Source organism: Maylandia zebra, linkage group LG18 (assembly GCF_041146795.1).
Source record: "Maylandia zebra isolate NMK-2024a linkage group LG18, Mzebra_GT3a, whole genome shotgun sequence".
Lineage (NCBI taxonomy): Eukaryota > Metazoa > Chordata > Actinopteri > Cichliformes > Cichlidae > Maylandia > Maylandia zebra.
Genome location: NC_135184.1, coordinates 19,892,639 through 19,919,816, shown reverse-complemented (window position 1 = coordinate 19,919,816; position 27,178 = coordinate 19,892,639). Strand labels below are relative to the sequence as shown.

The 27,178-nt window shown below is 39.5% G+C and overlaps 1 protein-coding gene across 2 annotated transcripts in view; it reads right to left on the bottom strand.

The window, feature by feature from the left end:
- Positions 1–24,971, bottom strand: part of gpc5c (glypican 5c) — a 105,885-nt gene extending 80,914 nt beyond the window's left edge. The window contains exons 1-2 of one of the 2 annotated variants that reach the window (XM_004542617.2): positions 24,461–24,971; positions 15,356–15,517 (exon numbers count right to left, since the gene is read on the bottom strand). In XM_004542617.2, the coding sequence (XP_004542674.2) occupies positions 15,356–15,517; positions 24,461–24,632 (334 nt within the window). In that variant the 5' untranslated portion in view covers positions 24,633–24,971. The remainder of the gene's footprint in view (positions 1–15,355; positions 15,518–24,460) is intronic. The other variant, XM_004542616.2, reaches the window with a different exon arrangement.
- Between the last annotated feature and the right edge of the window lie 2,207 nt (positions 24,972–27,178).

The following is a 27,178-nucleotide window of genomic DNA, read 5'->3' as shown; positions in this document are numbered from 1 at the left end:
CATGACCAAACATGAAGGCACAGTAGCAACTGTACAGACACTGAGAAAAGAGAAAGAGGGGGCCGACGCACATATTCTCACTCCAACAACCATGCACACACGTGTATGTAGGTACAAACACATATACATGTACAGTAGTCACTGAAAAGAACATTAGTCTCCAGTACCTGTTCAGTACTGTATGTGGGACCGAAAACAGACGAATAACAGATGAAGAATTAATGAGGCATTTTGGACTTTTAATTTTATTTATTTATTTATTGATAAACATCTGGAATAATGTTAACTTAACAAGGATGTTGATTCATCAGACTTCATTCACCAAAGCAAATCTATGTGTGTGTGTGTGTGTGTGTGTGTGTGTGTGTGTGTGTGTGCGCGTGTGTGTATGTGTGGGTGTGTGTCCAGCCCCTCCCATCTCACAGACAGAAGGATAACAACAGCCATGTCCTCCTCAACAGCTGCACTAATATGACCGCCGTCTGTGACACACTGGGACTCCCCACAAGCCAGTAAAAAGCACAACTCATTTGTAACACACCCGATAACAACATCACTGTGATCGGGGCTGCTCCCGCTAACATTTAACGTTGCTGCCTATAAAATTGGCCTAGAAAACAAAAGAATGTGTGATTGAACTAAGGGCGAGAGACATGGGGAAAAAAATCCTCTGTTAGGTAATATGACTGGAAAGCTAAAGGGTGACAAGTTATAGCCGGATTGCTCGCTGAAAGCTGTCAGAAAAGCCTTCAAAGAGGTCCTGCTAAAAAGAGATGTAGAAGAGAAGAAAAATAGGAAGCCAAGAGAGGGAGTGGGCAAAGAAAAAAATCGCAAGACTGCCAAAGAAGTTGTAAAGACAGCGTTTTAGTGCCATTTCACTGTCTTCTAAGCCTCCAGTCCTGGTCTACAAAGTTGTTATCAATGTGAGGTCTGCCTGCTTGCCTGCCAGTCAAGGCCACAGTGCTTAATGGCTGCAGGACATTTATACCACAAGATGCAACCACGGGTTTAGATTACACGGCATTACATAGTGTTATTATAACATTATCATGCTCCGAAATACCGTGGTTTAATCTTTCTCTCTGCGAGACAGAGCGTCTTTTCTACATAAGAAAACAGAAGTTTTCTCAAGACAAGAGGTGAACAAAAAATGTCTTCTAGCTCTCAGCAGCCCCATAAGTGGATGCAAATCATTCAGTGGGTTTATGACAGGATCACTGAATCCTTAAGGCATTCCATACTTGTTAAAAGAGCTTTTCATATTTGCCAAGAGAGTGACACGGAGAAAGAACACGAAAGAAGAAAAAGGGAAGAGAGTGGGAAACTGCCAGGAAAAATGGAATAAAGAAACGACTGACCTTTTAAACAAGGAAAAACAACTACCGTACAACCCGACTCCACCTTATGAACATGCTCTGACATCTGGATTCATTTGGCCCCTGGGCTCATTGGACTTCCCTGTCTCTCTGCGGCTCTTACTTCAAACGTGTCCATGTCCGAATATATAGAATTGGAACAAAAACCAACCTTTCTTCCTTTCCACACTCCCCGTGACAAACAATAAGTGATAAGTTATGACTGCTATGTTATGTTATGATTCTACTCAAACCTCTCTGGGTGACAGCTTGCAGTGAGGTGCGGTTTAAATTATTCAAACATTCCAGCAGTTCAGATTTTAAGCAAAGCTACGAGGCAGGGAACACAGTGTTTTACCTCATTCTTATCCTTCTGGGGGCAGAGGTTATAGTTATAACCTATCATTGCCTTTTGCTCGATTAACTTGGTAGAACAACCCACACATATATTCATGCAGCCACAAAAATCTGGAGGCGAGTCATATAAACATAAGCTCCCAGGGAGTATTGTAGATTCACAATACATAATTGAAGGTACAATTTATAAGTTATACCTAGAATGCAACTTCAGTATAAGCTGTAATTTAACCTTCAAACGTTACTGTTCACCTACTCATTACTAAGATGCAAATCTTCCATCTTGTCACTCAGCATATACCAGATAAGAGAAGGGCTGCAGACTTGTATAAAGGAAGTTTATATAACAGAAGCCACAAAAGACCTAATGCACTAACAGCAAGAACCATGAAGGAACCTGCCTCCATAGAAAGGTACAGTGATGACCAGGCACAGTCTGGTTTAGGCATAAGCTGCCTTATACCATACTCCACAAGCATTTGATTTTTCATATACAGTGTGAACTGGATCCCATGACTCATTTTTAAATTTTTATTCATCTGTGATTTTCGAAAAAGTTGTCTCCTATGGTTAGACAGATCTAGATTCTCATTCTGTGATAAGTCAAGCATGACTGTTGTGGGCTTCTCTGCATTTTCCAGTTCTGGGAAATATACTAAGAACAAAAAACAGGCCACTTTTTAAGCCACAACTAGCATTGCGTGGAACTCAGTGGGGTTTGATTGTTCTGTCTAACCACTGTACCTAATTCTGGATTTGACCACACTCAGTTCAGACACACACTCGTGGGTGGCTATCATTACTATGTCACAGCCTCCCATCTGTGATCCTGTTGGGAAATGAAGCCTTACTGGATTATTTTGGAGGATATTTTTTTACGAGGCAATTATCTTTAATTTGCTAGGAAGTCCTAAAACACTGAAATTCAAAACACATAATTGTCACGCTAACTCTATGGAAACAAATGAACAGACCTTGTTTGTCTGTGGCCGTGTGGTGCAATCTGACATCTTCTCCGTTTGGAATAAACAATGTATTAAATGTGTAAAATAGCAGCCAGCGGCAATGAGGAAGACGCCTTTGCCCTACTGTCTTTACGCTGTCTAGACTCTACTGACTCCTTTAAAAAGCAGCTGAAGACATTTTTATACAAACGGGCTTTTAACTAATTTAATTAATTTTAACTTGTATGTCTGATCTTACTGTAAAGCACTTTGTGATTTTTATCTGTGAAATGTGCTATATAAATAAATTTTTACTTACTTACTTACTTACAGTGGCTTAAACTGAGAATGTATTTATGACTCTATAATAAGGTATTGCACCACATCCAAATGCTATGCCGAGGTCATTCTCTAAAATACTGGATTTAAGTCATAGGAGGTTATTTCCACTTTACATTCTGCACGCCAACCCTTTGTTTAACTGTCTCAATTAAAGCTAAAGTGTCACCATGAAACTGCCACAATCACCAAGTCAAAAATAAGCAGCACTATGGTTTTGTCACAACTTGCTTTTGCTACACAGTTGTTACTGTATGGATGGATTCCTCAGTCTAAATCACAATGCACGTATGCACAAGACATTTATGTATGTGCACATAATATGTTAATTATTAAAGGTTAATTATTCTGTCTGACCAGTAGATTGACTGCTGTTGCATTATAGAGGCTATTGTTAATTATTTAAAGACTCTGTGAGCAGTCTTTGAAAATTCCAGACTTTCTTTCATCCATTGGTTTATAGATTATAGACAATGGGTTGCTGGTGGACATTCCAGGATACATCTGAATACCTTGGGTGACTCTCTAATAAATAACTGTTAGAGCAACTATCTGTTGCTCGTTAAGGTAGCATTTCAAATGTTTGCCTACTGTTTGAAATAGTTTAATTCATAAGTGCTCACTTCACTAACAGTTCTTTTGCCTGTTCACTTCACATCACTGAAACTCAGGTTGCTGCACCGCTGATAGTATCCTCTTGAAAATTATGAATTCGTAAAATAACAGGCAAAATTCCACCAAATCTGCTACACAAATACTACGTCCAGTTCAGTTATAAACAGGAGAGAAACAGAATAAAAGGAAACATATTAAGTTCAAGGTTTAACCCAACTCCCAACCTAAAAGCTGGGATAGATTCCAGCCCCCGGGTGTGCCTAAATTGGGCAAGTGGACAAAACAATGGCTGGATGGAATTATATATGTTTGCATTAGGTAAAAATACTCCAAAAAATGTATTTTGTCCCCTGAGGGTATATCTAATAATGGAAGTGGCATGCTTGTAGAGGTGTTGCATTGCAATCTAACTTTGTTCTGTTATCCTGGCAAATTGAGTTTCTGCCAGAGGTTTCTTCCTCCTAAAATGGAGTTTTTCCATTGTCACCAAGTGCTTTGATTGTTGGGTTTGCTTTGTATTATTATAGTGTCTGTACCTTATATAAAGCGACTTGAGGTGAGTGCTGTTGTGATGTGGCGCTATATAATTATAATTCAATTAAAATTAATTACTGTGGGATAGCTGGTGGATAAACAGTAATAAAAACAAGTGTTGCATGATGCACTTGAGGGCTCAAGTTCTTGCGTGTGTGTGTGCATAAAAAACTTTGTAACCCTACAACCATTATTGGACTTTACATCCAAATCCCATTATGAAAACCTGAGATACAGGGTATCACAGATGACACTGATTTCAATTTTTGCGCGAGCACAAGCAGAGAGAATCTACATATTTGCTTCTATGTATGTCTATTTTCAAGCATCTATATGTGACCCTGTAGATGTGTGTGTGCTTCCGTGTGCTTGGAGATGTGGTAATACCGTGATAATGAGACCGGAGACACTGTTCTCATACCATGGAGTTGTGGGTCATTCCTATCTTGGCAATCAGTCCTGACTGAACCTGACCAACCATGTTCTCAGGCAAAGCATTTTAATCCTACACGCTTGGGTTTCAGACAGGTCACCACACAGTTATGTGACATAGTGACATATGTGTAGATTACATATTCTTGTTTTAATTAGCAGAAATACTGTATATAGGTCCATCATCGCCCACGCACTGCTGGTCATCTTAGGTTACATGGAAGAGCTGCAGTGTCACACAATCTCCCCGTTTAATGGTAATAAACTATTAATAAGTCTTTGAATTAATCTGTTGAGTCATCATACTTGTGCAGCGAAATCATACATCTAAAATCTAAAGTGGTAGCATGACTCATCTGTCAGACACCAGGCGCAAACATGCTGCTCACATAAGTTTGACCTAAAAGAATCGGAAAACTGCCCCTTGCCAAGAACACTTTGAGTTGAAAAACCTCTTTGAAAGCCCATATACAATCAAAATGTATGTGCACATAATGTAGCTGACCTTTGGCTCCAAGTCCCAATTTGCCTGTCTTGTCCTATCAGGAGGTGAACGTTTGGAATAATGAGGGAGGGGTGTGGGGGCTTTATATTTCACTGTAAGCATTCCGGGAATCTAAATGGCAACCCTGCTGTGTCAATAGGTAAGGAAAGAAAAATTAAAAAAAATGAAAAATTCATATCCTGCAGTGTCCACAGTGCACTGCCCTATAATGTGGCAGGGAGGCAGACTGAACATGGAGACTGAATGGTGGCGGAGGGGGGGCAATGCTTTCTGCTTTGGCAAAAGAGGGGAAACATGATCGACTGCAGGGAAATGAGCAGATGAGCAGATGAGAGAACGACAGGGACAGAGGAGACAGAGCTCAGGAGCTGTGGGTGAGGGGCTGAGGGGAGAGTGGTGGGGTGGTTGCTAAAGTGGCTAATACCATAAAGGGGAAATGTAGACAGTCAGCACTGGTAGACACTGTTGACAGATTGATGGACAGAACCTCTGGTACTTACCATTAAGAGGGCCATAGGAGTTTAGTCATGTCCCATTTTCTCTTTAATTTATTGGTATATAGATTACAAGTATGCGCATCTAAATGCAGCAAGTGTTACTAGAAGTGTGACCATAGCAACAAAATATATTTTACCCAGTCAACACCATGGGAAAAGTGATTAGACAGCATCCATTCTGAGTAACTGTATGACGAAAGAAAAGAGAAGGACCAGCGAGTGACATACTTTTTCTAACTCTGGCTTAGATTGTGAAAAATGTAGCACTGCTCCATGCAGTAAGAACATTAGTTCATACAAAAGTTTCAGATTGTGAAACTTTCTAAAGATGTGAAAGGAAATGAAAAGGCTATAGGGAACACAGTGGTTGGGATGCTGATAGGGGGCTGCATGAGTGCAGAAGGTGTAGGGATGGTCATATATGCAAATATTCAATAGAAAGACTGATTTTTCTTTCCCAGGATTCATGCCACCAAATTATTGCCTTTAACTCTAAAAGATTAAAATTCTCTGTTTATTGTAGTTCACTAGCAAAAACCTGCTCTATGTGCAGTTTTTGCCAAACCTCCGGTGCTTTTTCAAAGTCTTCACTTTGTATTTAGTGGTGACTCAAACAAAATTCCATGGCGTATGCCAGTGGTTCCCAAACTTTTTTTGCTAGCCCCCCCCCCCCCCCCCCCCTTATTTTACAAGAAAAATCTTTTTTTTTTTTGCGTTTACTTGTGGACGAGGAATACAGAGTTTGTCATGCAACGTCAAAGGTACAAGAGATGAATTACAGAATGGCAGATAGAGACAAAATACTGTTACTGTTAATCTGACTATCTTCAGGTTTTACACGCTTACATATACACACGCAGTTACTGTCCCTCCATTTAGAAAGGTGTAATTATTTTATGTGTAGTTGTTTTTTTCCTGTGTAATAATATTCAACATTGCTATCAATACATTTTTCAAAAAAATGCCTCTCTGTACAAAATGGGTTCAAAAACAGTACAGTAACTTTACTGTATAAAGAGCTAACATCTCCAAACTGTCAGGAGTAGTTAGTCATTACAAGAAGTGTTTGTGAACTAAAAATCAAGAATGTTTGATACTGTTTGTCTGTGATTTGGAGAGCCCAGCGCGTGCTCCTGACACAGGGAAAACCAGTTCTGCAGGGGAGACCTACCTTGGCACTTGTGCAGGTGAAGCCAAAGGGAAGATATGCTTCACCATATTTTCTAGTCTTTGGCTTGGAAGAAAGTTGGTTTGGAAACATATTTGGCCATGCTTTATCTCCTGCTTTGCGTTTGTGTCAGGTTGTGTTAAAAACATGTCCATTGTGTTAGCAGTGTCCAAGTGTCACTTTGTTTTTTCTTTTCACCCCCCCCCCCCCCCCAGGGGGCGGGCCCCACACTTTGGGAACCTCTGACATATGCTAATTTTGGTTCAAGTTTGTAAAAATGCTGCAACTTCAGTGGTGTGGAACTGGTTTGGCAGATACACACCAAAGCACATTTTTTGGTAGAGCATGCAAGTGGGCTGTCGTTATTACCGTTATTACCGAACCGATTTTATGTCGCACACGGCGCTTAAAAATCTGTCAAAAATTGTTTTAGTACGACTTTGCTAAGCTATGAACCCGCACCGCTTGATGGATTGTCAGAGCATTGCAGCTACCGTAGTCAGGAGCCTCGTAATACCTACGGTGCTTCAACATAATATTACCGTATTGTTTGTGTATAAGGTCTTTTTAAGTTTTGTGGATATTATACATGGTTATGCTGAGGATATGTTGGCCAATTTCCACTGGAAATGCCTTTTGATTAAACTGTCAGCAAGGAATTTGCATTTGCACTGTTACATTTTTATATAACTTTAATGCACATAAAAAAACAGCTGCTTGTTTAAGTGAAAATACATTGATGGGTTTTTTTTTTTGCACTAATAAAGTTGTGGAGTTGTAAAGTAATTTGTCCTGCGTCAAATATATTGTCAGTTATATCGTTATCGCAAATTTTCAAATATATATCATGATGAGTATTTTTGGCCATATTGCCCTGCCCTACTTGGCAGTATGCCTTGAGCAATCACAATACACAGAAACAGTTTGCATTGACAATCAAAAATTTGCATAACCGTATTGCACTTACAATATTATGGAACTTAATGTTTTATTGCCAAAAATTAAGTAGTGAAATGATTCCATTTGCAAAAGAATATAGGTCCGGTGCAACCTCAAATTAGCCGGCGATGCCTTTTTACATACACAGGTAAATTGAACAAAAGTGCCTAGCTAAACCTAACTAAATGCATGACTCTCTGTAGTTTGCGACAAATTTTAAATATGTCCAGGTAATAAACCATTACTTAAGTGGAAACTGATGAAGACTAAACTAGAGACAGCCAGGGAAAGAGACTGGACTCCAGATATTCATAAAAAAATGAAAGGAAACATTTAGGCTAACATATGATTAACATGAAACAGACCCTTAAACGGACTGAGGTGTTAAACAAATCCAAGATGAAAGGGACTCTAATAAAGAATTTTCCACTTTTCTAAGCAGGTGTGGCCTCTGTTTTCATTTATCAGCTTTATCATAAATCAGGCATACAGGAAGGTGCAAGCGTATTGTTTAAATTAGGGGCCAAAACTGGTCTGTATAAATGTCTAAGTCCAGTACGCTATGAAAACAAAATAAAATGCTTGTATTTTCTGACTACAATAAACAAAAGGATGATACTAAATAATCAAGACCTACGCAAAACAATATTTCTTAAGATAAGATAAGATACCTTTATTAGTCCCACGAGTGGGAAATTTCATGTTAAAGGGCAAATTCCCATCACAATCCCAAAACCCAAAGTGGTGACAGTTTACCAATGATAGACTGCACTGTGCTTGACTTAAAGGCTTAAACCTGTGTTCATCTTGGCTTACAATGCAGCAGATACAATCTATCACTGATCATATAAAGAGGACACAGCTGGAGAGAGTCAGAAGACCATTTTCATCATTTACTGCAACTCCTCCCCTAATACAATGGATGAATGACCTGGGAATTTGTGACTAAATCCCACTGTGGGGACTCGTTAATGGTACAAAGAAGCCACAGAGGCAAAAAGGAAACAGAAGAAGCAGAGTGTCTATGACAGGGTGTAATGAGCAAAATGACTTGACTTGAATGTGGAAGTGATCTGCTAAATCATTCCCACACCCAGCTGGAAAAGAGGCACAAGAGAAAGACAGCTAAGTCCAACCAAATTTGGGCTGAAGCAAACATGTGAGTCATACTACAGAGGCATATGCTGATCACAATGTTGATCCACTTATGCATTAAAAGCATACATTCTCCCACAGGTACTGGCTGAAAACAGCTCTCCTTCACAGGAAGTCTGGCCAATTTGCAAAGTACAACACGCCATTCCCCCAAGCTCACCAATATCCCCTTATGTGCCTCAGCATGACCTTATTATGGTCGAATCCACATTATTAATCTCCCTCAAAAATATCTCCTCGTCCTCAGAGATATTAAACCGCTGTGGTAAGGGTTCTGGTTATTAGGCATTTTCTCAAAAACATTTTGACTGACAGCTGCTGTGTAAGGACACATGTACTCACATCTACATCTAAGCTTTGTGTAAGCAACCTTACTAGGTCAGATCTAGAAACATTTAGCAATCACTGTACAAGCAGTTGGATTAACAGATGCATTCAAAAAATGATTCTTGGCCGTTATAAACATGAAGCAATAATTCTCGATAAAATGTAGCTGAAATATATAAAATCAAAGGTCTATTTATTCAAATAATTAATCATTGAGTGAAATATGCTGAGTATACACTGAATATATACTAATCCCGCACATTTCATTTAACCTATCCCATTAAATTTAACATATTGTACTGTATTAATGTTGCAAAATTACATGGAAAATTTACAATCAAATTACTTAAAGTACACATTTTGGGCATAAATATTGTTTTTAGTGTAGACATGTGGGGTCGTGCAAGATTATGACCCCACACCCAAAATTCCTCAATAGCTCAACAGTTTCTTAGGAACTCTGGAGGCTTTTGGCTGAGACGGGCAGTGACTTGAAAAGAGAGGGGGTATGCATTAATGTGAAGAGAGTTTATGAAGACAGCATTTATGAAAAAGCAAGCAGGCTACACAGATGGCAATGTGGAAGGTAACTCGTGGGTCTCAGACTCTGAGCATGAATCTTGACATCTCAGACTAAGGTCTTCAGAAAATCCTAAGCAGGATGTCTCTTCTTTTCTTGACAACCTTGACCCTCACAGCATCAGATGCCACAGTACGGTCCACTCTGTCACTTTGATTATGTCTGAATGAAGTCATGTGAAACGTAACATAGAAGTGACCTATGCCTCAGCAATGTGAGTTATCCCATGTCTGAAAAAAACTACATCTCTCTCTCTCTCTCTCTCACACACACACACACACACACACACACACACACACACACACACACACACACACACACACACATCAGCCAGTGAAGCATGAGTGCAGCTGAGTGAGACATAAGAAAATAACATAAGAAAAAGCCAGGCTGAACCTATCAGCAGCAGAGTATGAATCCTATCAGCCAGCCAGACAGAATCTGTTCCAGATAAGCCAAACTGTCTTGGACTGGTAACAAGCACTGGGAAATATGACTTTGTCTTATTATCAAGTAATTTCCTGAGTGTGATGCTTATTGTGCTCTTAGTCTTACCAATAGCCTCACAACTATTTCTAACAGGAATGTAGGAAACAGTATTTATTAAGCAGCCTCAGAAAATAATTTGTGAGAAGGGGAAAAAATTGGATATTTATCCAAGGTTCCTTCTAATCATTGCAATAGAACTTGGCACAAGGCTGGACAGATATCTAGACCGCTATGGTATTTGCTTAGGCATTCAATCTAATATTGTGATGCATGCGTGCTTGCTGAGGAAGATGGTGGCTAATGAAGAAAAACAAAAGAAGACTTTTGGATTAAATATGACAGCGGAGAACAGAGATGTGTTTATGGTTATGGTTCTATTTTGCAGAGTGCACTGTTGGCAGCCATGTTATCTTTAAGACATGAGAGCGCTCTGCAGCACACATGCCAGCCAGCAAGTTCAAGATACTGGCACGCTGCCCACTTGGGCCCAGCATGCTCTTGTTAAGCAACCAATGCTGACAAAGCACGGTTCACAGAAAGCGAGAGAGAAGGAGAGAGAGACACCCGGGACGATAAAAAAGGAAAGTTGTCAAGAGGGTAGCAGCACGTAGTGACTCTACAGAGAAAAAGCCTGTTCACTCAGTGGTTTTAAAGGTATACATATGCATTAAAAGCATGCATTCTCCCACAGGTAGACACCTGACAGAAGCACATTCAAACACACCTGTGCACACTTCACTGTGCTCCTTCCTTTAGCAACAAGCCCTCCCTTCATCTTATTTCTCTCTGCTCACTTTCAAGGCCCCAGTCCCTGCTCTCTGGGTTCTCACACATTCATGAGGTGAGAAGGGCAAATGAAAAGCAGAGGTAATTAGGACAGATTTGAGCCCAACTTCAAGACTTTATGGCACGTTGAGCTTCTCCCTTGCTCCTCCCTCTTTTCCTTTTGTTATTTCCCACTTTTCCCCAGTGAGGCCGAGTTCTCCAAACTCTGAAAGCATCCTTCTTGCATCCTGTCCTCATGTGTCATGTTTACTCAGGAGACTAGAAAGGCATTGCAATAGAAACACGCTTAGTACACACGCACTTCGAAAGACAGTGCATTTGCTCCAATGTTAAGTCTATAAACACAGTCTCCCTCCACCCTGTAGACTAAATGAGACATGTAGGGACCGATTCCGGATATCCTCCCTAATTTGAGCATGAGCTCATAGCGCCGAGCAATGTCATTCTGTGTCCAAACGTCAGCCTCTAGAGCAATAACCCTGTCGTTTAAAACATCTGCAGAGAAATATACACGCAGACGTGAAGTGAGAGAACAAAAATGATGATGTGAGAGAGGACGGGATAAAATTAGTGAAAGACATTGCAGACAAATCCAGAGATTGCAATAAAGATAGAGGGACCTGAATCTGATGGATAAACGATGCTTGAAAACAGGATGTAGCAGTCAAGTGACTCACTCTTCCAATCATATGCAAAAGCAATAAATCAAATCAAATACATGCAATAAATGAACCTGTTGGCTCAACAAAGGCTGCGTTGTGTGGGCCACCCAGGATGATTCTGACAGTTAAAATAAAGAAAGCATTAAGAAAACTTTTTAATTAAACTAAAACGCTTCAGGCTAGGTATTCTTGTTTGCCTGTCAGTGCTGAGAGAGAGGAAATGAGAGGCATGGGGTTGTGAGTGCAAAGAGCAACTAACATGGAAACTACTGTCTAAAAAGGCAATTAGAAGAGCTGTAAATTCCCAAAAGGCAGGGGGACAATTACTGTAGGCAGAACTAAGCCACCTGGGAAGACAAACAATCTCACAGTGACTCACTTATTATTGTGCATTCCCATTATCTATTCCCCCCATTAGTTCGTCTTCTTATTCTGCATTATGCCTTTAAAAGCCGAGGCCTTCAAGTATCTTCAAGTCTTCGATTGTGGTTTTCGATCACATTGGGTCTGAAATTCATGTGCTGAAATACACGCGCACACACACGCACACAGAAGCACACGCATAGCCTGCCAGGCGTCTGGAGAGTTCCTGGATGATGAAACAAGGATCAGCTAATTATGCCACCTCAGTGAGAAAAGTAATCGTTCTTTATATGGCGTGGTTTTCAGTCCCTGTCACTCTTTCTCAAATTAACTCCTTGTCCTCAAAGGGCACGTACTGCAAAGTTTCAAATGTAGTGCACTCACTTTGTATGATATTTAAGCCAAGAGAGTACATTTCTCTGAAAAAGTATTTGTCAAGTCTTGTGAGGACAACTTGAGCCTCAAGGTGGCCACAGTGTCTAGTGAAGGTGGTAAATATTGTACATGCTTACATGTCTTTGGTGCATATGTATATGCTCACACACAGACACACAATATCCTGCACATGTAATATACACATGTTCAAAATTTCTATATTACACAAACATTAATGGCCTTTAGCTGTGAGTCAGGCCCCCCCCCCTCTCATATCGGTGTCACTAGTGATCAAAAGTGTCAGCATTTTCCTGACATCTGCCATCCCAGCCTCGTGACTATATACCCAGATACCTACTCTCTTGCTCATCATTCCCACCTGTCATTCACACTCTCACACACACGCAGACACCACACACACAGACAAACAAACACATGAAATTCATTTTCCTTTTCAACAGCTTGCAAACAAGAGTCCCCTGAACAAGAATCTACTAAAATCCTAGTAAGAATCCTTTTACAACAAGCAAGAAAACATTAGGCCACAGAAAAGTTTCCAAGCGAGATCACGCCAGATCTGATTGGCTATGGCAGGGTGACAGCCGAAAGCCCTTGATGGCAATTTTAAGCTGACCGAGCTTAGAGCGGGCTCTGTGGTTCACACCTACCAACCATCAGTGCCCAATGACCATTCCTTATCAGCTATGACATGGATTAGACTATGACTGTTTGTGCTATGGTTGAGAGAGGGAGAGTAGTGAGCTGACCTAGGTGTATCTGTGAGGATCCTGTGGGAGGTTTAATGTTAGGAAGAATGAATGATAAGGAAGAGAGGGGCTGATGCCTGAAAATTAATAACCTGGCTGTGGGTTTTAGGGCTGTGGGTTTTACTGGTATGATGAGGTGGAAGGACTATAGCTAAGGTTAATTGTATATTTTCAAGATTTTGAAGCTAGCAGGCAAACCTGTTTATTCACATTATTACAGGAACACAAGCGCACATGTGGTCTGCATTTAGGGGGTCATACTCATGACATGGCAACTCCCACATAAGACAAAGCACAGTAGGAAATTTAAGGCTGTCAAAACAAACGATGTCCAACGAAAGCACATATACATGCAGACACACTCCTCACACACCCCCATGTAACTTCCAGTGTGCATATCCTTTTGGCTAACCTTACCAATCAGCATGAGAGCTTTGAGTTCAAATAATATGAACAACAGTGTAAAAAAACACTCAGACACTGCACCCGTCGTGAGATTTGCTGCACACACCTGAATATAAGCTGAGAGCAAACAAAAAGAAATAGGAGGAAAAGGTGATCCACAGACAATTTCCTATCATTTAGAGTTTAAATAACAGCACCAATGTTATCAGACAAATTCATATTCTTGTTACTTCAGTATATGAGGCACCGGCTACTTCACATTCCACTACAGGCTCTCAGACAGCTCAGAGACTGTCCTTAGAAGGCCTTGAAAATTAAAGCCTAGTGACATCATCATTTTCGGCACCATCCAGTTTCTATTGTTATTCCATTGTTATTTTCCATCTTGGCCTTTTCAGGATATGTTGAACACCTGATCTTCATTCACGAGGAAGGCTCAGACATGAGGTAAGGAGGGAGGAATAATAATAACCCTGAAAAGGACAAACACAGCTATTTCACTTAATTGGTTTATGAGCATGCTGTAAGAGGAGCTTATCTCTAGAAACGTTTAAACACTTATAAAAATGCTTTGTGTTCAAGCAGTGGAATTTCACATAGCTTTCATTTTAGTTCAAGAAACATTATGGGGATGAGTATACACTTTCCAGATGACATACATGAGTTAAACGTGAGCAGTAATTTCCATGGCATCGATGTACAGGACCATTCCCTTACCCGTTATTACTCCATTATTTCATATTAGACACCAAGACCAGCAGTGTTTCTTGCTTCCTTTGTATCAAAAATCTGGCCAATGCTGCATCAAAGCAGTTTGTGGCCATATAAAACTAATTGCATGGTACTAAAATTCCTGTAGCACTAAAACATCCGAGGCATGTTTCCTACCGAGTGGCATTGTACTGGAGGAAAAACCTGGTCTGTTTTAGATTTGTTTTTTTTATTTAAATGACACTGCAATTAGTGGAGGAGGGAGGGCAAACTTGGGAAGCTGGTGCACTGCTTGATTTAGTTGTGTGTAGCACAAAGACCTTTAACTTCCAAGATAGGCTTTTATCTACAGCAAAGATTTTTTATATCAAAGAGGCATCACAAACAAAAATTATATAAATAAATAAAGAACAAAAGCAAAAAGAACTATTACTTTCAAGGATTGTTACACCCTACTTCAAAACTACTATAATTTATTTTTCCAAGGACTGCAGTCATTGTTTTACTGTCCCAGGAGCAGGACTGGACCGTTCTGAAGCAGACCATCTTCCACAAAACACTAGAGGCTAAGAAAAAGACCTCCATACTCTCTTTTCCCGTCTACCCTCAGTGATCCTGCTTCATATTTCTGTTGCTGCCAAACCCAGAGAAGAAGTGGGACCATGCCCATTTCCTCAGTTACACTTGCCTGCACGCCAGTTACCAAGGTCCTGGGAATCTGAGTGAAAACTTACAAATAAATATTCTTGCCTGGAAACAAGCAAATAAACTTAGATATTTGCTTATTTTATTGTTTAATCTGGATTCTAGTAGAGGAAATAAAGTTCAGTTACAGGTCAACAAACGCTGGGTTTTCTAGCTTGATTCTTTGCAGAAGCCAGCCTCTCTGGGCTATCAGTCCCATGCAGTGGCAGGTACAGTGTGCTGCAGGTATGTCATACGTAGGTGAAGCATAACAACTTACCAACACGCTGAATAATTATACTATACATAAAAAACAGTTTCAGGTCAATTCAGCCCTAGCTTGACCCCCATTGTATATGAACTTACCCTGGAAGGCATCGACATGGAAAGCGATCACATGCTTAATCTCATGGGTGTAGGCCTGAATGTTATGGAGAGTTTCCCGTTTTACAGCAAACTGGTAGCTCTCCTCCATCTTCCGGGTGCAGCAGGATGGGCCTTGGTGCTTACAAAACAACAGATCTGCATCTAAGAAAGTAAAAAAGCAGGTTTAGTTTATTTGCTGTTCTCTTTTTTTGGTCAATCCAAATTTAGACAAGCTATAACGTTAACAGACAGAAGAGCCAGAGGACAGGAAGTGAAAGTCATCATCCATGTTTCCAGCCATAATATTTTCCTGGTAAATATATTGTTGTCTCAATTTGATGTGACTGAGCACATCGGTCATATCAGGATGTACACTGGTGCAATGCAAACACACAAAGGTTTACACACAAGCACAAACACAAATACAAGCAACAACGGTGGGAAATCACATCTATAAAAAAAACCTCCTGTTAATCACAATACTCCAGTTCATCAGCTAATACAATAAAAAAAGAACAGTTTAATTACAATTTAATTACAAGCACATAGTTTAGTTCAACTAGAAATTTGTACAGTAGTACTCTACCAGTGTTACCTACTTCTCACCAGTGCTTTTAATACTTTATAAATACAATTACAATGTCACTGAAACGGCCCTTTCCCACATTTATTTGCACAAATGCACATGCTCATTTTCCATTTTCATAATGTATAAGTCTGGTATGATAACTCATTTTACTGGGGGAAGGGCTGAACAGGAGTGGCTGGAGGCAGGTGTTGTAACCAGAGCCTAAAGCATGGCCTAAGGACAGACCACAAGACCAGTGCCTCACTGTCCAAATCCCACCATGAAACACAATAGGGTTTCATTCTGAATCCCTCTTTCCCTTCTCCTCCCTCCCTCCCTCATCCCCATTTGCCTGGCATATCCTTGTGAGGCCTGGGTGTCTCTTAATTACCCAGTGAGGCTCCATTTGTTCCCATCTCAGAGCCAGATGAGTGAAGTCATAACTGGCTGTCCTGCCCCTTACAGCTCATTATCTCTATCTCTGTAGCAGTCCAGCCCTTCTGTATTGGCCCTGGCTATTATTACATGGAGCCTAATATTGAGATTCTAATCACTTTAAAAGCCCAAATCAAATCAAAACGCTCATATAAAGCTCAAATTGGGTACACAGACCCAAATTGATCTAACATTTATTTGTTTGCAGAGGGGTAATTTAAACATACACATCCCATCTTCCAACAATGATTGACTTAAAGCTGACATCCTCCACTGCACAAAAGTCATGAACTTTCTGAGAATGAAAAAGTTAAGAACCATCCAGCAACTACTACAGTAAACAACCTTTAAGAAGCAGAGCAAGCATGTGCTTAGAGTTAACTCGTTTGTTCATTTCATACACTTTGGATTAAATAGGTCAGTCACTGTATAGATTTTAAAATCTCCACCCAGTTCGGACCTCTTTAGCGTGGACAAACAGTTGAGTTATAGAACAAATGACATGCAAAAAAAAGCTCAAACTGTTAGTTTTAGAAGTGCTTCACAAACATTTGTAGCGTTTGATCCTGTAATAAAACATCCAATAACAATTTTAGTGTCATTTATTACTCTGGGAAATACTTGAATTAAGCTTAATTTATGCTTATTTGACATTAAAAATACATCAAGTTTTTCTTTAAAGATTTCTGAAAGGACAAAGTATTGTTTTTGCTCCATTTTTAGGCTAAGATTTCCCTATATGTGGTGCATGTCCTCTCTCCGCTTCTGTCCCTGACCCTGCTCAATTCACTGGCTGGCTCCTTCTCTCTTTTGTGTTTGCGTGTTATCTGTGATATGAAAGTAATATCCAGGGACTCATAGTGGAATTCAGCCTGGCTTCTTCGTCCACTGAGCGTAACTGTGTGGAGTAAGTGATACTCAGGAAAACTTTGACTCTTAAAGCCACCGCAGCAGACAGGACAGGCTGACTGTGTACCAAATATACTGAGCCATTTCCTGCAATCAGCCCATGCCACTGCTTTCCCCCCCTGTCGTAGCGAACAACTCCTGAATTTGTTCTTTTTTATCTTTTTGAATATTTATTTGGTGCTTTCTACATGAAGGAGAAGTATGGAACCTGTGAACGCAGGCCCACGACTCACTGAAGTCTACAATACAGGACATATTGTACTGTATGTATCAATTTTCATCTTTGTGAAAATGTTTTAACCATAATGCCTTTGTAATTGCAGTATAGCCAACATACAAATCTTTAAAACCCATCCTATTTCTGTCTTTCATTGCTGCGTGACTGGTTAACATTAAGTCACTTGAATGTAGCATGGGTCTTAAAAGGCTGCTCAGTTACAACATGAATGAAAACTTCTGCAAAGTCAAAAAACAAAAGGACACATTCGGAAAAAGCAACAGTTGATAGCAACAATAGCAAATTTCCCCCATTATACTTGGCAAACTACCCAGCTCTGTCAAAGTGCTTGAGGATGTTGACTTAACAGCAGTTTCCCAATCATGCCTCAAACCTTCAGGTGGAAGGATTCATATGTTGCACAGTGTCAACGCTGTTGCCTTTAAGGCATTCCTGCATAAAATCACATCTATATATAATTTTTTTGTCATTTGGCTCTACGTCGTCACAGTGCATTTTGAATCAGATAACCCAAATTTGAGCTTAACAAACTCAAGCAAAAACTTTGTAGGATTTACAGCCGTTTTATTTTATTATTTATTTTATTGCTGGGAAATAAGTAAGTGTCCAGATTTTGTTTCTCTTTTCCTCTATGATATAAAACAGCAATTGTCTCTGCAATCTCAGCCACGGCTCGCAGCTTTACACAAGTATCGTGGTGGTCACTCAGTACTGACCCTTCATTATGTAATTGTTAATTTTTTGTAACCTTGTTATGAGTTTGCAATCTTTGTTCATCTTCATGATGCTGTTTCTGTCTAATTAAGTGCTACTTTTTTAAATTCCTTACACAAACTTTTGCAAATCAGTGACTCCAATTCTTGATTACTTACCAGTGATCCCTTTTCAACTGCTATGCCCTTGTAAGTACAAATACATTTTTTATTAATGAATGAATGAATAATGAATACTTATGTACTGATGATTTTCTTTGTACCATCAAAAACACATTGCAAGGGTGCTGGAAAAACTTCTTTCACAGCGCATCTGCCTCCACCTCACCCTATCCCTATCATCTTCCTCTGTCAACCTCTGCATGTTTGACTTCCATGAACCTCCTACCTGGCGACTCTGGGTTTTTTTTTGCCTTATATACTGTATTTCCACATATGTTTGCACATGTTTCAATAAAGCACTCTGCCCATTCCAGCTTAGCTTCCTGTCTTTTTATTAGTGCCAGCCTCTCCAAACTATACACCACTCTACTACCTCCACTCCACCCAAAAATGAATTAATTCATTGATTAACTGCATATTTAGTATATCTTGAAAATCTACAAGAACTGATAAACTCTCATACCAGCCTTTCCAGGCAATCAGAATGTTATATAAGAAACATGCAGAGAATACTGCGGTGCAGAAATACAGCAAGATTTTCTTTGTACATGGTCTACAAGTTGAAGGTATGTATTTTTTATGTGATTCTACACGCAATCCAATTGGCCATTATACTGAGTTCTGTAATTAGTGCCTAATCTACATACTGCTCATTCTGCCTGGCTGAACTTTAACACACCCCTCTAGACGTCAACTTTGATTTCTAATCCCCTTAATTGTCCTCAGATGACAAATACCTCTGGGGTAATTTACCATTAATGACATGGCTCAGGGGTCTTGATTTGTCAGCCATGATCCCTTCAGCAACATCTCAGCACCCTTCATTGAACAAGCCAAAACATCTGAGTGAAGAAACTCTACTGCTGTTTACCACTGTTCACATGCCACGCCTATGTAGTACTAAAGTATCACATTTGAGTTTTCTACAGTATAATGCTTAGAAGAAGAAGATATGTTGCACCAACTCTGGTACTAATTTATTCATAGGTAGCTCACATCGCCTCAGTATGGTATGGAAATGTTGTTTGGATTTGGTATGCACTAATGAGCAGGTGGTTTGTGGTTTCCTGATACTGCTGTTTTTTTTCTAATATTTTTCTGAGAACAAGAATAACTTTGTTAGAAAGTGAGAAAGTGAGTAATTAATGCAGTTACCCTTCTCCTGCCTCAGGAAGTTAGTTCCCTTTGAAATCCAAAGATCCACTGAACTTTCAGGATATTTGCTCTATACAGATTTGTGATGCTTTGGATAGGCCATGTTGAACCCAAACACATTTCAAAAGGGTCTCTGCCACATACCTGCATTTTTGGACTACTTTGAAACTCAAATGAAATGTTTAACTTTCCCATACCCCAATCTGGAACAGCCTACAGTGAGAGTCTAAAGAGTCTAAAACCACACTAAAGGGCACAGACAGAGCAGAAAGAGAGATGTTAGGCTGGCAGGCAAACAGATGCAACCTGATGAAGCAGCATAATATCAGATGGGCATGCTTGTTTATTTTTCTGTTGATCATAATCAAGTAGTTGATACATACTAAATACTGATATTCAAGCTTGTTGCAATTGCAAAAACTTTCTTGTTGCCTTATATACTATATTTCCATGCATGTCCTAACATGTTTTAATAAATCACTCTACTTATTTTCCATTTTCCTAGGAAAATATAAAGAAATGTGAGGTGGCTTGAGACTTTGCACAGTACTGTACATGGTTATATTTGAGAGGTAGATAAAATGACATCATAAAATCACATTTTCTCCCACCACATAAGTGAGCCAGGAGGGTAACGTAGACCACAATCATCTGAAACACAAGACTGGGTCAGACTGAAATCCAATAAGATGGGAAAACCTACTCAGACAGGGTAATCTCACCTTCAGTCTGGACAGCACTGGCTGGAGTATCTAAGTAAAGAGATCAAAGACCATGCAAGATTTTTATTTTATTTTTACGATTTTACATCCTCAGTTTTAAGAAACTGGAGATTTTGGGTTTTTTATGTTGTTATTTGTTTGATTTTCATTCCAACTTGGGGGAAAAAATGGTTGAGAAACTGCCAGACAGAAAATGGACTAGTGCTCAATAAAGTCTGTATGGAGTAGGTGTGCTCCATGTGTGCACAGCTTCAGTAAGAGAAGCCAAGTTAAAAAAGGAATCAACATAGCCAGAGCCAATCAAAGACTGTGGTGCACTTTGAGAGCTTGCCAAAGCCTTTAACACTGTAAACGGTTAAGGATGTGGCGACATGTGATAACACACTGAGTTCCCGTTCGCCTTTCTATTAACACGGCCTCACCCCTTTTGCATTAAACACACAAGACACTTTCTCTTTCTCTCTAAAACAGTTGTTAATGACTCAGTGAATTAGCGTGGCGATACGAAAATGGGAGGGAAACGTGAGTGTGGTGCGCATACAATCCTGATCAAATAGCTTGCTTAAAAGGTTTTAACTGAGCTGTAAAATACTTTGATCATATCTAAAGAATTTATCCAGGAACCCAATTCATCAAGTTATGTGTCTGCGAGCAGCACTTCTTGCTGTCTACTTTCCAAATGATCTATCTCCAAAAGGGTTATATCAGCATGCCGTAGTAATCACAGTATGGAGTGTTTGGCTCTCCACCACTGCACCTAAGAGGCCATAAATCAGAGGATAAGCAACTTCATGTCACTGATTATCAAAGTTCCTTTGATGATGAATCCAGCATTGAGACAGTCTCTCCTTACACTATAAATTGTAGCCAGGGGAATAAATATTGTCTAAAAAGCAAATTGTTTGGTAATGAAACATCATATTGGTGTTAATATAAATTTGAAAACATCAAAGTTCTTTTAAAGTCTCCTCAATTAATTCAGCCAGTCCTTACATCTTATATTACTCACTTGGGTTTTACACAGAATTATTGCTTCATCAATGCAGTTTTAATTTCATAATTAAAGAATATGAGTCCTTCTTACGCCACAACTTAATTCACTTGTGCTGTCCTTGAAAACAAGAAATACAGACTAAACAAATCTGCAGAAAACATCTCTACTGTAAAGTACATCTATCTGAAACGGGATCATTCAATTGGACGGACCTCTGGCTGCCACACTCCTGCCACTTTGTGAGAAATCAGTTCACCACACATGAAATGCAGCACTGTATCCTAAAGCAAATATCAGACTGTGAAAAGCACTGAAGTCTTGCCACTTCAAATTTCAAGCGTTGCTTTTGTTGGCGTTTCATCTGAGAACTGAAGCAGAGTAGCATAATTGTGTACACATACACACATATACACCAGATCTTACACTCTGACAACCCCATCCATTGGTGAGCACTTTGAAGACAAGACTGCATCTAACCCAAAACACCCACTCAAAGAAAAAAAGAAAAGAAAAACAAGCTGTAAGCCCAAAATGCAACAGTGAAACTAAAGCAGTGTTTTATTAACTTATGGTCCAGACTAAGGAGTTACAACTGCCTCATTCTGCAAAATTAAAACTGTTACAGTTAAGAAGAAAGACCATTTCATACCATCGCATCGCTCTGTGTAACATCTTTTATTCTCAGGTGGCAGAATGAGATATTTATGTAGCTTCTTTGAGAAGCTGAGCGTGCAAAAGTTTGTGACAGAAGTCTTGTCTCAGACTGCTGACGTGCTTGGAAGGTCCTTTCGTTGTCATTAAGCGCTAACTACTGCTTGCAAAGGAATATTCTCTGTTGCTAATAGTGACACCCTACTAAACAAACATATCGAGTGGTTTGGATGCACCTCTTGGTATGTTTACCACTCAGCTATCAGTTGCACTTCTCCCAGTTACAGCATGCAGACTCTAACTGGTTGATACTTAAGCTGCCACCAACCTGCATGTGACTACTGCACTGAGCATTCTGGCCTGCAGCAATATACAGACATTGAATGCCAAATAATGATCACCTCTGGTCAAATAACATACTGATTTTTGCAGTGACAAGATAAAAATGCCTCATGCAGCAGACATACATCAAATGTTTTAGTAATAATAACAGTACCAATAACATAACACACACACACACAAAAAGAGTAGAATAGGGTGAAAAGGACATACTGATGACTGTTAAACATAGGAGATTGCTTTGTTGAATTAAAATATATGCATTTAGCAGCCACATTCTTCTGCAACTCTGTGTATTTAAGCATGGTCAAGACAAACTGAGCATCAGAAAGGAGAAAGAAAGGTGATTTAAGTGACTTGAACGTGGCATGGCTGTTGGTGCCAGATGGGCTGGAGTGAGTATTTCAGAAATTGCTGATCTACTGGGATTTTCCCACACAACCATCTCTGGGGTTTACAGAGAAAGGTCTGAAAAAGAGAAAGGATCCAGTGTGTGGCAGCTATCTGGATTAGAATGGCCCTACTTCTTCAAAATGATAGGAAGGCAATGGCAACTCAAATAACCACTGTTTACAACCAAGATAAAGAGAAGAGCATATCTGAAAGCATAGCACAGAAGCAGAAGATCACACCAGGTGCCACTCCTGCCAGCTAAGTAAAGAAAACTGAGCCTATAATTCACCCACGCCCACCAAAATTAAAAAATAGAAGTCTCTCAGAATTGGTCAAATCAAATCTGCCTTATATTAGGCTGGTGTTGGTGTAATGATGTGGGTCTAATAGTAAAATGCAACATGTCACAAAGCTGAGATCACCTCAACCTGGTTTCTGGAGCATGCCAGTGAGTTCACTGCACTCAAATGGCCTCCACAGTTACCAGATCTCAGCCCTTAGAGCGCCTTTGAGCTGTGGCACGACAGGAAATTCTCATCATGGATGGGTCGCAACTGTGTGATGCTATCATATCAGCATTAAACCAATTTTAAAAATCCCTGAGGAACGTTTCAGCAACTTGCTGAATCTGTGTTATGCATAATTAAGGCATTGTGAAGGCAAAGTGTAACTAATATAGTGGCCAGTGACTGCATATAGTCACTGGCCACTAATTTGCTCCATCTTAAAACTGACACCATCCTTATTTAATAGTGACAACATATCACAGTATTACTACCAAAAAAGCAAAATTACCACAGCAGGACTAATGTCTAAACTGGTTTATAAACGTCTCCAAGAAAAGATTGAACTGATGTTTATCCTCATAAATTAACTCTTTTTGTTTTTCTATTATTCTTTTTCGGTGTGCAGGAGGAAAGCACAGACCCCAAAACCTTTAAGGCTTTTAAAACAGTTTCCAAGCACTGCTGTAGCTATGTAGAGAAATTATTCATATAAAACGCTCTAAGTTTGTGTGAGTCAATCTTTAATAATTGCAAAGAAACCAGGAGATTTCAAATCAATCACTATTTTCACTGTCCTCATCATATGATACTATTTGCGTCACACTCGATCTGTTGTAGCTCACAAACCCTGTCTCAGCTGGATGGCACGTGAACCTGCAAATTTTATAATATTAGACCAATTAATATCAGACAAGACTCACACATATATGAATAGCTTAAATGTGTACATAATAGCTGAGAGATATGATTTATAAAGAAAACACAAACGCAAGAATGCAAGATGACAGACATATTTGACTTGAAAGAACAGACAAACATGTTCAGACAGACTTCACTCACTTTAAGATCATGTCAGATTTGTCGGTATGTTACACTGTTTAGAACAGAAATCATCCTAGGAAAGTGGACACGCAATCCATCGTATTATTATATACACATGCTCTGGTCGAAACTATTTCAAAATTCTCCATCTAATATGACCAATATGGTAAAAACAAGATAGATGCAATATCTTCTTTCACCTCAGTGAACTTTTAACTCTTATAAGGCCATTCACAGTGATCCACATTCGCAAGAGCAATGTAATCGATATCAGGAGCCCATTCATTAAAGGACTTTTATTTATTTATTTTTTAAATTAAAGTCAAATCCTGGGCTGATTTAACATGACATCATCTACACCTTTTAAGTATGGCGTTTGCTTTAGTGTTATGACTTCACTCGTTTTAAGACTAAAATCCTTCTGGAAAGCTATCAGACGCACATAGTGCGCTTTAGCCAAAGTGCTCCACGCCATGGGTGCCAAACCCACTCGCTCACCTGTGACAGGTGTCTCCGGTACCCGGTTCAGCGGCCCGACCTGCTGGAAAGCGGTCCTCACTTCATAACAGCTGTACGTGTCCACGTCGATCACTTTCACCGCAAACGTGAGCAGCGAGAAAATCCAAAAGCATCCGACAGAGTTTACGCGTGGGCATATTCCTCGCGACATTGCCGCATCTCACACCAGGTATCCTCGTGGATAGCGTACTGTAACCTGACTGTAAACTGTGTGACAAGGTTGGGAAGAAGAAGAAAAAAAGACGGTACGTGTGTCTAATGAAGCGACGATTAGTTTAAACATCTGACAAACTTCTCCGTCTGGTTTTCACATTATTGGTGAGTGTGACCGCCTCACAGCAGAGATTCGGGGTCTTCTCCTGGACAGAGGAAGAGTGGTGTGGGCTAAACCCTCTCTGTCCCGCGCTTAACACTTTGCATTGGTCTACTGCCTGCATGCCTATTTCCAAAGCCTTGCGCACTTTCCCCTCCCTTGCATTTTACTTCAGCTAAGTGCCCTTACTTAAACTCACTTTAACACTGCTACAGCAGATCGAAGCGTCTCTATCCCTTATGACATTCTAAATCCTTAATAGTAAAATATTTAAGATGCCACTTGCTATCAGTGCTCTAGCACACTAGACTTAGGGTAATATTTAGGCTAAATGGACCTCTCACCAGCATAATATCTTTAAGACACACAGAAAATTAAATGAATGTGGGGTTAAAGATGACCAGACATTCTGTTCAATTTGAAAGTATCACAACTGGCTCCCAGTAGATTCTACCTGCATTAAGGAGCGCTGGGATAGAGCTTTACTTGTTTAATTTACATTGGCGCCATCTTCTGGCGAAATGTTTAGTAGATGTGGTGGTGGCATCAAGTGTTCCAAAAAAACTGTTACAAAAGTTGTCGATTATTAATAAATAGCAAATTAAAATTAGATGGAATGAAAACAATGCAATATGAAGTGTTGGCTTGTTAGAGCTACTTTTTTATTGCATATATTTTAACATGCGACTGTGTGGGGACATGTATTGGTTTACACATCGGCCTAAAAGACAAAAGCTCCCTGATTTAAACCTGGCAGGAGACACATTGGATTAGGGTTGTGTAAAAATGTGCAAAAAATCATACAACTGCTGTAGTGAGCAATTATGAAGAAGGGTAAAGCTGCAAGGAGTTCATTTTAATCTGAAAACTTTTCTGTAATAATTACATCTGCTAATATTTTTGTGGCACAAATGATTGAAAAGAAAATCTTCTTAGGGAGTTGAATCCATTGTTTTCTTGACCAAAGAGGGGATGTACTTACTTTTTCCGATGACTGCATATAGTCACAGTGTAAATGTCACCCAATGAAACCATCTTCAAAGCTTGATGTAAGAAAAGCAAATGGCGTGCAGCGCAGGGGGTGATGACTATGACACCTCAGAAACAGTTCAATGGGAGCACCTGTAAAGAATTTGGTCACTATGGTTTCTGAGCATCAATAACAGCTCACTCACAAAAAAAATTCCCAATAGTATATTAAAAAATGTTTTAACAAGTGCACATCAACAGAATGTCAGCTCTTTAAATAATGGTATGTTTTAGGTCAATACCTAAAATTATATTTGTGACTTTATACTTTACTTTTTTTGTAAGATCTGACCACACCATGTCAGCATAGATAATGTTGTATATAAACAGAGAATTCCCTTGTTTTTTCCCTCAGTTTATTGATGTTTTGGGGCTTTTTTTTCTTTTCTTTTTTTTTTACCCCTGCCGCTTTATTAGTTACACTTTTTCATTTCCAGCACCTTGATGAATCTACGCCATGAATAATTAAGCCAGCTCTAAAAGCAAAAAGGGGTCCAACCTGGTTCCAGCAAGGGGTACCTAATAGACTGATCAGTAATTGTATTTATTTATCATTTTATTGTTATCTGAATGTTGGCCTGAATAAAGGTACGATTCTGAGTTCCACAATAAGATTGCACTTCAGTCCAGTTCACTTGTTCTGAACTAAACAACTGTGTAGGGGAGTTATATGAACCCTAGTAATGAGAAGATTCAGACTATATAGCATATGGTCCTGGTACCATACCCTTCCTGTCTAGTTTATAGATACTAACAGCACTGGCTCATTGCTATGTAAAGTAGAGCAAAAGACTGCTTGGCAATTAGGTATACTGTTAGGGAAATACTGGAGAATTATTGATTCAGAGGTCATGTTCTGCCCCCAGTAGCGTTGTAGAGTCTAGTAACACAAATACACATTACTAGAATGCCCTACCTTCCTACATAAATACATTTTTTAACTGGAAGCTGTACCTGTATGTCTTGGCCATACTCTCCAGCTCAAAGGTATTTGCTTCAGGTCTCAATATGGATTATGTACATGGTCAATAAACATACTAACAATACTACTACAAGTAATAATAGCAGTAATAATATTAAAATCAGATCCATGTCTACAAGAAAATAATCTGTCACTAAGAAATTGCTTGAAGTGAAAGGCAGTTGCTGGTATGAAAAACATTACATTTTATAAACAAGTTTAGCAGTTTTGGGTCTGTCTTTGTTCTCAGATGTATGAGTATTGCTCAAAGTAACCTGGGGTAATTTGAGACAACTACTGGAGATAACATTAAAATTCTGCATTCTGAAATTCTTTGGTGGAGGTAATGGCATATTTTCTTAATTGTGCAAAAGTATGTTCACAAGAAGATGAA